General features: G+C 38.4%; 1 protein-coding gene across 4 annotated transcripts in view; it reads right to left on the bottom strand.

Annotated features, from left to right (window-relative positions):
* WWC3 (WWC family member 3) overlaps positions 1–13,161 on the bottom strand; it is a 175,434-nt gene that overhangs the window by 71,420 nt on the left and 90,853 nt on the right. For all 4 annotated transcript variants that reach the window (XM_038370900.2, XM_038370890.2, XM_038370871.2 and 1 more), the window contains exons 6-8: positions 7,927–8,056; positions 3,630–3,779; positions 1,740–1,813 (exon numbers count right to left, since the gene is read on the bottom strand). In XM_038370900.2, the coding sequence (XP_038226828.2) occupies positions 1,740–1,813; positions 3,630–3,779; positions 7,927–8,056 (354 nt within the window). The remainder of the gene's footprint in view (positions 1–1,739; positions 1,814–3,629; positions 3,780–7,926; positions 8,057–13,161) is intronic.

Genomic DNA, 13,161 nt, shown 5'->3' with positions numbered 1-13,161 from the left:
TCCCAGTTCCCCCACTCTCACAACCTTGTCTAATCAGTTTTCCCCCTTTTCCCCCATCCTCCATTACCCATGTTCTCCATCCTCACTGGCTCTCAATCCCAGTCTCTCCCCCTAGGTTCCTTGCAATCTGTCTTCCAGTCCCAGTCTCCTTGTCCAGCCAACTCCAGTAACTCCTGCTCAATTCTTTGCCCCAATGTACTTCCTCCCTCTCCCTTCCTCCCACATCCAGCTCTTCTGCCCTCTGCATTCACATCAGACCGCTTCCCGCTGCTTGCTTCCTGGGTCCAGCAGCAGTGAACTGAGAACAGATGAGTCCGTCTCCCTGCTTTCAGTCCTGGTGCTTAGCTGTGGCCCACAGCAGCAATTATAGGGCAAGTCCCGCTCAGCCTGGGCTGGAGTTATACTCAGTATGGATAGAAGCTTCAGAGAATTCAGATGTGAAGTTCTATCAAGTCACCATCAAGCACGTGTGAAATGCAATTATTCAAACTTGGCCAAGATTATTCTGATTTTCACAGGAATGGAAAAAAAGCAAATCCCTGACACAGTGTTACCCTCACCCCCTGCCAAATGTCAAGACTCTTCTCCAAAGCATGGGGGTGCTATAGCTACCAAAAGAAAAGGTCACCAGAATTTATCATCATGAGCAAAAGATCTATTTTTTCTAGCCTCATTCTGAGAAATGCCTGAACCACTTTGCTTGAAATGTTGAAAAATTTAAGCTAAGGCAGACAGCTGGCTTGGAAAACGTCAGACCCAAAGGTTAAGTTTTGGCTAAGTTATATGCTACTGAACACATGGTTGTGGGAGGTGTCGGGCAATCTTAACGGTGCTACCAACCCAACCTATAAAAAGCACAGTTACAGCGATGCAATCTCATTGTCCTCAAATTACCATTTATACTAGTGCTACCCTATCACCTTCAATTGCACAGGTGTAACTGAGCACATAATTTGAGGAGAATAGAGCTGCTAAGTAACACAGCAAACAGAAATTAGTTAACAATTTTCTTGATGCATAAACCAGAAGAGTGTCCAATTTACTTTTATAGTGTTATATTCTGCAGCATTGATACACTAACGCAAAAAAAAAAAAAAGGCAAATCACTAGGTAGCAGGTATGACCGAAGGAATTAGTGAAGGATGAACCAATTTTCAAACATTTTGTTTTTAAAAATAAAAACCACCCTTTGTTAATTAAAGATCTTAAAAGTTTAAAAGCACTGCTGTTCAGTTAAGAAAGTTTTGTTTTCACTAGCTCGCTTTGAGTTTTAAGCCTTATCTACACTGATTTAGTTAAAATAGTGCAAACCTTTATGCAGTCATACTTATATTGACTTAAAACTGGTTATATTGGTTTAACTTGCCCTGTAAGTTTACCAAAGAGCTAAACAGATATAAATTGGATTTAAATTAATTTAAGAGTGTCCACACAGGGTTTTGCGATGGTTTAACAAAGTCACTTTAAAACCACAATTTTAAACTGTGTAAGTGTATATGGGGCTTCTGATATGTCTGACACTTGGATTTTCCCCTCAAAACAAATATTGTAATCTTACTGATAATGTTATGTTACAGCAAACCTCAATTCCCTCTGGACTAAGCACTAGCAAATTCAGTTAATTAATCTTTCTAAAATTGATTCAGGAGGTACACTGAAAGTGATATCGTTGCTTTGCTTCAAATATATTTCCAAAGCTTCAGTCACAAAGAACAGACAACAGGCTTAAGTTCACTTACCTCTTTTTGGCCTCTTCATATTGCCAGCTCAGTCTTACTTTGTCCACAAGTCTTGTTTTATTATCAAAGCAAAACTTTTTTTTTTTTTTTTTTTTTTTTTTTTTGAAGTTGAGGATCAGGAAGAGAAGGAAAGGTGGAGAAAGACAACACACATTAGTAACAAACATTGTAAAAAGACTAAAAATAAAATGTAGTCTCCCCACCCAAGCTTACCAAAAACCTGTCAATGTTTCCAATAAAAATGTGTCTGCAAGAGATAGTTTGGATTCTTAATTTATTAATAACCCAATTTCATATCTTATCTAAAGGTGCAGTAAGTGTAAAGTTAGGCTGTTTTTACTGAGAGGGCTTTCTGGAAATTAAACGAGTTAGTAACACTTAATTATGCATTGTCAAGACCTTCCTAAGTCAGAGTTCAAAATGTAAAGTACAGGATGTATCAAACGAGTACAATATTTAATTGCTTATCACAGTAGTATTCTTATTTTATGGGAAAATTCAGTGCAAAGTCATTGGGGTTTTGCTTCCAAAGCAAAAAAGAAAGATGTTCCCTATATGTTGAAGCATTACTCAGTATTTTAGTCCCTGGAATCCATGTCTCTTTGCCTTAAATTTATCAAGAAATAAACAGATTAAACAGTTTTATTCCAATGTGCTACAACTGCTTCTTGAATCAAAAGGTTTCGGCATTGTCACCATGCTGCAATTCTTACTGTAGCAAAGCTAGCTCTCTTCTGCAAATCCTCCTCAGGCAATATGCTCCATCATGTGCAGCTTCAGTTCCTCTCCCAGCCAGCCACATATAGCTTAATAGCTATAACTTCTCTAGATCCCCATACATACCAGATCACTGAGCTTCCAGTCCCTTGTCAGTTGCCTATCCTACTCTATGCACCTTCAGGCACAGGTAACACAATCCACCAATTTCCCACACTCAACCAGCAACTGATACTAATTCCCCCACTCCAGAATATTTTTTCAAATTCAGGAGTGCAAGGGTTATCCCTATGCAGTTATACATTTATATTTTCTAACCAAACGTATACTATACAAACATAGTCTTCAAAAGATACCGTGGTTGGTTTGTCTTGGATGGTACTCAGTATGCATTCTGAAGCAGAGAATATGGCTATTATCCTTTTGGTAAACTAGGAGCCTGCAGTCTGACCCACCACCAATTTCAACAAATGACTTTCCAATTGTACCACATGACTCTCACTTTGAACCATGTGAGAAAAAGTTAGTGCCAGATCAATTCCCTCAAACGTTTCACAGACCACAATCACAAGTCGTATTTATAAAAAATTCCCTTTCTACTCACCCATTGTGGTAAAGAAACATGACAGCTCAGAGGGTAACCAGTCCTTGAAGCAAATGTCAAACTGGGCACTTACAACCCTTTCTTTTTTCCCCTCCAGCATGGCTGTAATACTGGTAAAAGTTTGATGCTTGGTGCGAACAGCTGGCAACAATTGCACTATAAAAAGGCAAAACCATACACTGGGAGGCTTGTGAACGCTCCGGTGGGGAACTATTATTCAAAATCTACTTTGCCATCTGCCGATTAGTCATGGCGATGGTAAGAAAGTGATCACTTCAGCCCAGACTGATGGAACTGAGGAGCAGATTCCTTTGTAAACACATTTCACAAAGGTCTTTTGCATGTTTGAGGATTAGAATCACAAAGCACATAACATTATTTGCATACTATTAAACTAAAATGGGTTCTTTTAAAAAATGGAGAAAAAAACAAACAGTATTTTCTTCCAAGCATCCATTCCACTGCAGCCAAAATATCTTTGAATTAAAATGGAAAACGAACCATAATCATGTGACTAACACAAAAGCAGCTTATTTTCCACAGCAAACATCTCGCATTGGAACACATACCTCTCCAGTGATGTCAGTTTGAGAACAAGCATCACAGTGTTGTTGAGGTAAACAGGAGTCACTGAGTGAACTAGAATTGTGCTGGAGACCTTGCAGAGAGTCTGTAATACAACAGCTATTCCTGAATCCATCCGTTAGCTTCGCCAGGCTCTAAAAAAGAACATTAAAAAAGTGATCTAATAGAATCTAATTTTGGTTGTCCATTTTTTTTTTTAAAATAGTAGAATTATTCCACCCACTACTTTTTCTACTATTGGGATATAATTGGATGTTTATTAAAAAAGCTACCTGCAAGAAAGTCAAATTTATCATTTCATTCTGTGAAATGGGAACTTTGTTTTGAAAGCTCCATTTCCAAAAACCCCCAATGATTGTATATTGTATGTAAGTGTATATTAAAACTAATGTAGTTTAAATCCAAAACCAACAAATAATTAAGAAATATCTGTCAAATTTTTCAGTTTTCAGAGGTGTGATTAGCTCTGACTTTATACACAGCAGCTGCCATCTTCCAGGACAGACAGCAGAGCCATGTCTTACCTGCCCCTGCGTCAAACACATGACACTCCTCAGTGACTGATTTCTCACCCATCCTGAAAAAATATCACCTATTGCTTCAATTTTAAATCACAGTTAATTCCACCCCTGGATTCTACAATCGCAAGGTCCATGCAGCCAGAGAGGTTTTTCACTTGGATTGCGGGAAGGATAGCATTGTGAAATCTGTGGATCTGAGCAGACTGTGTCGGTAAGGGTGTAGAACAGCACAGAGGGAGAACGGCAGGTAAGACATAATCATGCAAAATGGCAACTGTCAGTAGGAAGGCAAGTTTTCACTTTGTTAAAATTACATGTTAATTAAAAGAAGAAAGCAAATATCATTTTATACAAGCTTAGACAACATGATTTGGGGTTTTTTAAAGTTCCCATTAAGCAGAGTTTCTCTTCAAGATAAATAGCCAATTTTTAATTTCATGATTTGACTATTTGATTATTCACCCACTCCTGCAACCTTTCAAAAGATTTTTTCTTTTGGCACAATTAAAACAAAAAACATACAGTCTGGCATGCATGAGAGAGACCACTGGCATCCTCCACTGTGAAAAAATTAAACATAAAATATTTAAATAAACTTCTCCCACACATTCCCAAAAAGAGACAAGCCACACTAACAAATCCCATCAAAAAATTAAGTTAACCTACTATGACCATACTGACCAGCATCAGGTAGAAGACTGTTACCTTACAAAGAACTAATCTGATTCTACTATAGAGGCTCAGTGCCAGTGAAAACACAGTTTGCTGATTTTAGGTTCCTATGGGGATTGCTAATTTGCAACAACCTTTAGTTATTAGGCACACCCAATTTATTAAGAAAAAAAGGACACAATATAGCTCAGTGGTTCTCAAACCGTAGTTCATAAAGAGCTGCAGACAACATGGTACTACTGGCATCTCCCCCTGGCTTACAGTTGGACAACTACAGAAGCAAGAAAAAAGCCCTTCCTGAAAGCTAATAGAGGAAAGGGGCCTCGTGCCCTCCGATTCCCACACATGCTCTACCACATGGTGTGGTCCCACTGTCATCTATACTGCCCTGCTCAAAGTCATTCATCTCCAAAGATATGGGAAAAATGTAGCTGTGTTGGGTGTAGGGTAAGGGGTCTTCTGTAGGGGGTTTTCTGCCTGAAACTTCTCCCACTTCATCGTTCTATCCTGGGGACACTATACCAAATACACACACACGATCAGATACTATTTTGGGGCAAGAGACCTGTACTTCATGTTAGATAGAAACAACTCTTCAACTTCAATATTTCCTACTCAATCCCCCAACCCAGTAAAAAAAAAAAAGAAAATCTCCCCAGGGCTGTCAATGGATGTTAAAATTAAAAAAGAAAAACACACACTGGAGCAGACAAAATCAATATAAATCTACACTTTGAAGGCACGGGGGAAGAGTAGCTCTCAGAAGTCTAACCACGCACACAAACTTTTATAAACATTCCCCCATCTTTTTGGAGCAATGACACCACATATATGGCATTATTTCTGACCACAGCACCCAGTTTAAATCTGTCCACCTCTTCCTTCCTTGCCTCAGACTTCTCTCCCACGTATCCTCATCCAATTATCATATTTCTACAACAGCCACAGTTTTCTGAGCACCTACAGAAGACTGAGTCACCTCTGCTATGTTTAGGTCCACTGCCTACACCTTACAGATTTAGATTAAGAGGTAGTTATGAAGTTTTCTCTTTCCTCTTTCTGGATTAATTTACGAAGTGTTTACACATAAAACTCCCAATTCCTCCATAACCACTGCTTTTTCCAAAATGTGTTTATTGTGAGTGAGATTTTTTTTCCCTTCTCCTGCTAAGCAATGATTTTAAAATGCAAGAGTAATACGGAAAATTTTAAACAGACTTCATTCTGGTTCTACATGACTGATATATTTTGAAATTTAAATATTTTTATTTTGTTAAATCTTAAAATTGGGTCAGGATTGTAAAGTATGCCGAAATTGAATAAAATATGTAACTACTAATTTTGAAACAAATGAATACTGAAAACTATTGGACCATAAAATGCACTGGAAGAAATGTACAATTGTGACAACTTCAATTCTCATCAGTAAAACAGATCTAAAACCAACAACCAATATCATCCTAAATGTCTCATTTGTTCTGTATGACTTCTATTCCAGGCTTGCCAGAGGACCCATTTCAGTCCATGATATTTAACTTGATCCTAGATTTGTAATTACTTAATAGTACTTTTTAGGCCACTGCTATCACTCTTAAAGTTTGTTTTAAATGTCCAATTCTCAAGACTTCTCAGTCTTTCAGGTGGACACTGTGTTGCTGGGTTAAGACACAAGAATAAAAAAAATTAGTCTAGTGGGAGAGTTAAAACAAGGCCAGTAGTTGAGCTGATCCAAGATTTCTCACACACAAGTCTTTAAACTGCCAGTTACTTTCCCCAAATGTGCATTATGGAATCCAGGAAGAATTGCTTTTCTAATTATTCTCACTAGCCATGGCATGTGGAAGGCTGAAAACCATTTTAAAAGTTGGTCAATACAAAATAGCAAATATACTGGAAGTTGCCAAGGCTGAAATTTTTAATAGTGACTTCACTGTTCTGCCTACTTAGACAATGTTTCAGAGACTGAATAATTTTTAAACTATGGAAACATAATATAAGAAGATTACAAGATACCCAGATACTTAATCAAACACAAGGTAACAGAACATGATGAAACTATTGCAGAGAGAGATGAAAGATACATTTGAAAGGCTATGTTAAATTTACTAGGCTCCTAAAAGTTAGCAGCCAAGCTATTGCCTTGCACATACAGCAGAGCTGATTTAACAGAACTATCCTTGTTATCTTTCCAAGCCCACAGTCTCTCTGGGTTTTTTTTAATAAGGTGCATAATGCTAACATATGGTATGTAGTTGAGACTTAAAAAAAACAAAGGGGAGAGCTTAATGCCTAATGATAGTTGAGATAGGGATGAAGAGGCTTCATACAATCATATGTGATTACATTCTAGTTATCTGGACGAGTACATCATAGTACTAGTATTCCTCCACTGGAAGCTGAAGCCAAAAAGGTGGATCAGTGAATTTTTAAAAACCATAGGACAAGCTGTAATGGTTAAGAGGGGCAAAAATGTTATTAGAGGCCTGGACAGATTCTAAATGAGGATAAATTAATAAAATAGTTTAAAGAAGATAGGAGGAAACCTGGTATAGAGATACATAAAATAATAAGTGGGTGAGCACATTCCCTTCTTTTCCCTGTTTCATTATACAAACAACAAGAGAACACAAAATGAAATTAAAGACAAGTAATGTAAAACTGATCAAAGAACATATTTTCTTATGTAACATAATTACTCTGTGGAACTCAAGGTATCCGTGAAGTCAAGAGTTTACATGGATTAAAATAAAGATGAGACATTTATATGAATAATAAGATTTAGTTATACAATCTAGTGTATAAATGATTCAGGGATATAAACTCTCAGGGTCAGGACAAAGGCCAACCACTAATGGATAGGGATGAGTAAGAAACTTTCCAGATAAGCATGTTACTGCATAATCTGTCCATGATGTGGGTTTTGCACCTCTCCTCTACTTCTGATCAATGTCCGACAGAATATCAGACTAGATCAGACCACTATCTGATTCAGTTTAGCAATTCCTATGCACCTACAAACAAGGGAAAACAGCAGAGACCAGGAGAAGCTACATTTTTGCAGCTATTCATCCAGTAGAAAGTTTCTTACCTGCATAAGGTCCTGCCTTTCTTTCTCACCCATACAAATAGCTTTCTTTATGGTTCGGAGCTCATTCATTATGGCCTGGGCTTCATCCAGTTTATAATTTGTATGAGCATTTGACATTTTACGATCAATCCTGTTGGCAAAAATTCAGAGAAATTTAAAAGTTAACTATTTATGCAAAAGTTCCGAAAGTATTGGTTGCTAATATGCAACTTCATTTCTAAGAATAAAATGTTATATTTACCTTGAATTAACAAACACCAAGTATTTATAAACATTCTGAAGTTATCTGACCATAAACCAGGAAACTGAAATGGCAATGCAGTTGGCCCAACTCAGCTTCCCCAGAACTGACAAGTTTCCTGTTTTTAACCTCCGGAATCAGAGTTCACAGTTCATGCAACATAAACATACACTCTAAAGGCAGTTTTATGTAATAAAAATAAAATTAACTTACAAAGTAGAATCACAGATGGTTATGTTGAAATAGACCCCTTAATGTAAGATGCTCCAATACCCTGCCAATGCAGCATTGATTCATAGATTCCAAGGCCAGAAGTGATCATCTAGTCTGACCTCCTGTATAACACGATCAATAGAACTTCCCCAAAATAATTCCTTTTGATCTAGAGTATATCTTTTAAAGAAACATCTTATCTTGATTTAAAAATAGTCAGGAATAGAGAATCCGCCACAACCATTGATTGGTAACTGGTTCCAATAGTTCATTATCCTCACTGTTAAAAATTTACACCTTATTTCCAGTATGAATTTGTCTAACTTTCAGTCACTGGATCTTGTTATACCTTTGTCTGTTAGACTGAAGAGCCCATTATCAAATATCTGTTGCCCATGTTGGTAATTCTAGACTGAGATCAAGTCACCCCTTAACCTTTTCGTTAAGTAGATAGAGCTTCTTGAGTCTACCACTATAAAGCATATTTTCTAATACTGTACTATAATCATTCTTGTGGCTCTTCTCTGAACCCTCTCCAATTAATCACCATCCCTGCTCTTTACAGCATATTTCCTAGGACTTTGTTCAGACTTGTTTTAAAAGTTTCTAGTGATGGGACTCTCACAATTTTCCTTGGGAGACATTTGTAAAGTCTCAGGTTTTATTGTCAAGAAGTTCTGATTGATATCCAGCCTAAACTAGGAATAATCAATACTTATTCTTTCTGCTGGATTTCAGTGTTCACATCAAAATGGGATCTCATGGCTAGCTTAAAAATCATAGGATTGTCCCACAAAATTTCCAACTCAATTCATAGCAGGACACACGCTGGATCTTATCTTTGGTCTATGAGTTGGGGGTCTGAAGGTAACATCTTTATCATAGCCAGACCACTTCTTGCTCCAGGTTAAGGTCAGCTTCTTTCAGGGGGAAGATCCGTTAGGGAGCTGACCTAGTGCAGGTCCAGATATGTCTGATGGGTTCTGCTGCTCAACCATTAAATCACTCTGTCAACAGTTTAGCTGATTATGGTAACTTGTTATCAATAATCATTGACAGACCAATACCTAAAAACTCTCTCCCATTATCTCATCCTCACAACTCAACTAAAGATACCAATTAAAAATAAGACCAGAGTCCCTACAAATCTTTCTAGAATAAACACTCTGAGATTTCAAAGCTGACGGGGGGGAGGGGGGATTTAGCCAGCAACTCACTAAAGTTAATGTTAACCTCAACTTCTATGCCTACAGTAGTGTAAAAGAAAGCGTGTATAGGGTGAGAAAGCACACGTAGGGGGAGAGCTAGTAAGAATACTGTTATGGGCTATATGCCACAGCTAATAAAGGAAATCTGTCAGCAGATCTCTCATAATTCAACACAAACATTGAGTAATACAAAGTGAGAATGTTCACAAACTGTATTTACTTGACAATACTATGGATACTAAGAGCTCAAAAATATTCTTTCTGGTAAGCTGACAAGAGTATTGTCAAAGCCACAAGAGTATTATAAATTTAAAAAAAAGAAGGTCAAGGATTTGTGGCTTAGATAGAATGATATTTTTGTCATAATTTTCGAAGTGTGAACAAGTATTTATGATAGGGAACAAGCATACCACAGGAAATTATCTTTCATATTCTAGCAGAATGATACAAGATAAACAGAGAGAGAAGATTTATAGCCACCGTGAGGCTGGCAGACCAGGTGCCAGCTTATGACAAAGCCCCAGGCCTCACTGAACACTTACAAGTGCATAGTTAGAAACCAGTCTTGCTTATCTGTGTGTTAGCATTATCAAAATAAATAGCATATGTTAAGATTATAAGAATGTGGTTAGTGTTTTATAAAATGTTTATAGGATGCTGCATACATTGTTCTCACTCAGCTGTACCCCAAGTCAGAACATAACAGCAAACATCTGCATTGTATATAGCCTTATAACTAAGTAACCCATCAAACAAGAAAGAATGCAAATGATGGTTTCTTACAAGACGTTAAATCCTGTTCATTAAACAAAAATGAGCCATTGTGCGAGATCAAGGATCAAAGACTTTGTAAAGTGCATACCTCCCCACCCTCCGGAAGAAGGGGCCTGTGTGGGAACTGTTGCTGTCAGCTTGGTTTGTGTGACAAGAAGCTATAAATATGGATACAAGGAAGAATTCTTCATCTCTGGACTGTTTGGATTCTAACTGAAAGAGAAGACTAAGGTCCCCAGATTTCAGAGTAGCAGCCGTGTTAGTCTGTATTCGCAAAAAGAAAAGGAGTACTTGTGGCACCTTAGAGACTAACAAATTTATTAGAGCATAAGCTTTCATGAGCTACAGCTCTCGATGCATCCGATGAAGTGAGCTGTAGCTCACGAAAGCTTATGCTCTAATAAATTTGTTAGTCTCTAAGGTGCCACAAGTACTCCTTTTCTTTTTAAGGTCCCCAGAGTTACTCTACGTAGCCCTAAAAAAATTTTGTGAACTGGCAGATTACTACATCTTTGCTACCTTTCAAAGTTATAGACTGTGACTCATCCGTACATATATTTTCATCTGCTTTAACCTCTGAACAACTCCTTTTTTCTCTCAACTAATACACCTTGGCTGCCAGCATTGTATTTAATGTGAGATCTGGGGTGCAAATTGACCTGCTCTCTTTGGACTGGGTGCAACCGGAATATTTTGTGATTTTTTTTTTGTTAATCACATAGTCCAGTTTGCCTGGGTGGAAAAATAGACTGGAGTCTAGACTGGAGAGGCCTGGCTGTGACTCCATATAAGACTATTACAGTACTTTGGGAGTTCACATTTGTTAATATGCTGGTGAAAACGAATTATAGAACATACTGCCAGTTTGCGATGTCTGCCCTAAGGTAGGCACTCACGGTCATGAGCCACTCCAGACAGCATGACAGCCACCACAAAAGGAGGACAACTAGGTGCATGGAGTCAATTAACAAAGATTTACTTTTGATGTCCTATCTAGCAAGATGTCATTAAGCTACTCCAAGCGAGCAGAACCCTGACACAATCTTGAGCTACTCAGTGCTGACTAGCAGAAACTCAAACTTTACCAAAGGAGAGAGGCTATTGAATTGCAATATGGAAGGAGGAAAATGATAATAAAAATGATAATTTGTCAAATACACTGAAAATACTAAAAGATGACACTGAATACGCTACTGTATCAGAATAACTTTATATATAGCCTGAAGAGATAAGTCTCTTGCCCCGTCATACAGCATGTGCCTACCACCACCCACTTTCCATAAACTAATCTGATGAAACTCCATTTTCAATGGAGTCTTATCATAAATAAAAAATAAATTGAAAAAAAAAAAGGAAAGGAAACCTATTACCTGGTAAATAAGCCATCAGTGAGTTTAGCAATTATGCTAATTCTGGTGTTTCTATTGAGAGTCTTGTGATATTTTGCTCTACTGAAAGATCCACCTCCTGAAGTCATGTCACTAACCTCCTGGTTGCAAAGAAAAGGTGGGAAACATGAACCCTGAAATTTCAAACACCAGAGAGGAGGAAAAGGTGTTACTTTTAACAATCTCATGATTCTTTTGGGCCTGACTCGTGATTTTTGACTGCTATGAGCTGGCAGCACAGGTAAGATTCTGACAAGATTAGACCAAATAACAGTAGGAAAAGTGACCTTAACTCACTAAGAATTTCATGAGATACAGAAAGTATTTGGCTTTAACCCAAGGTCATGTCAATATCAAGAACTTGGATTCAATCCAAGTATTAGGCCAAAAGGCCCCCTTCTACCCTCCTGTTGCTTGACATCTATAAGAATACATCTAGAAAAAAGAAAGATATTTAACTTCAAGTGGAATATTCTACAGGTAAGTATCACTAATTCACGTTCTTGGGGAGGGTTGGAGGCTGACTAGTGAGTTTTTATTTTCTCAGACAAAGGGTCATAGCCGATTATACTGTAAAACAGTATGATTGACAGCCATACAGTCAATCCAAGCTGACCTAATATTCTAAGGCTGTGGGTCCCAAACTTTTTACTAAGGTGACCCACCAGGGATCCTCCAATCGTCCATCCCCCCACCCCCGACTCCCGGTGTGTGTGTGTGGAGTCGGGAGGGGGAACGGATGATTGGTAGATCCCTGGTGGGTTGTGTGTGTGTGTAAAAAAAAATAAAAATACTATTTTTTTTTTAAATCATGCAACTGTGCAACAGACATTTTTATTTTGTTTTCAGCTACTCAGCTCCTCTGCTTCCCCTACACTCAGTCCTACAGCCCCCTGCTCCTCCCTCCCCAGTCCATCCTAGCCCCCAAGCCAACACTTGGCTCTCCCCAGCCCCCTTGCCCTTGGTCTCCCAGTCCTGCTCTCCCCCGGGCCCTCCAGCTAGCCCCTCTTCCCCCATGGCTGGGCTGCGACCACTAACAGGCTGCTAACTGTCCATTCACTAGCTCCGGCCACTTCCTCCACGCAGCTGCTGCAGCTGCCCAGATCTTGCTCCCCACATCGCTGCCTCCTGCCCCAGCCCAGCAGAAGAGAGAAGCCAGGGTTAGTGCTTCGGGGCACACATGGAGGCGGGATCTGATTGGAAGGGTGACAGGTGACACACCTAGACCCTTCCTGGAAGACATCAGTGGCTTAGTACCAATCATTTGGGAAACATTGTTCAAAAGAATACACAAAGTTACTATTAATTAATATTCTTCCAAGTCATATTCCCATTCATAAATTGATTGTTTTGAAGACATCAACACTAAGAAGATATATCCATATATTAAAAAAAAAGTAGCAGCATTCCT

Source organism: Dermochelys coriacea, chromosome 1, assembly GCF_009764565.3.
Source record: "Dermochelys coriacea isolate rDerCor1 chromosome 1, rDerCor1.pri.v4, whole genome shotgun sequence".
Taxonomy (NCBI): Eukaryota; Metazoa; Chordata; order Testudines; family Dermochelyidae; genus Dermochelys; species Dermochelys coriacea.
This window is presented reverse-complemented; position numbering and strand designations above follow the sequence as displayed.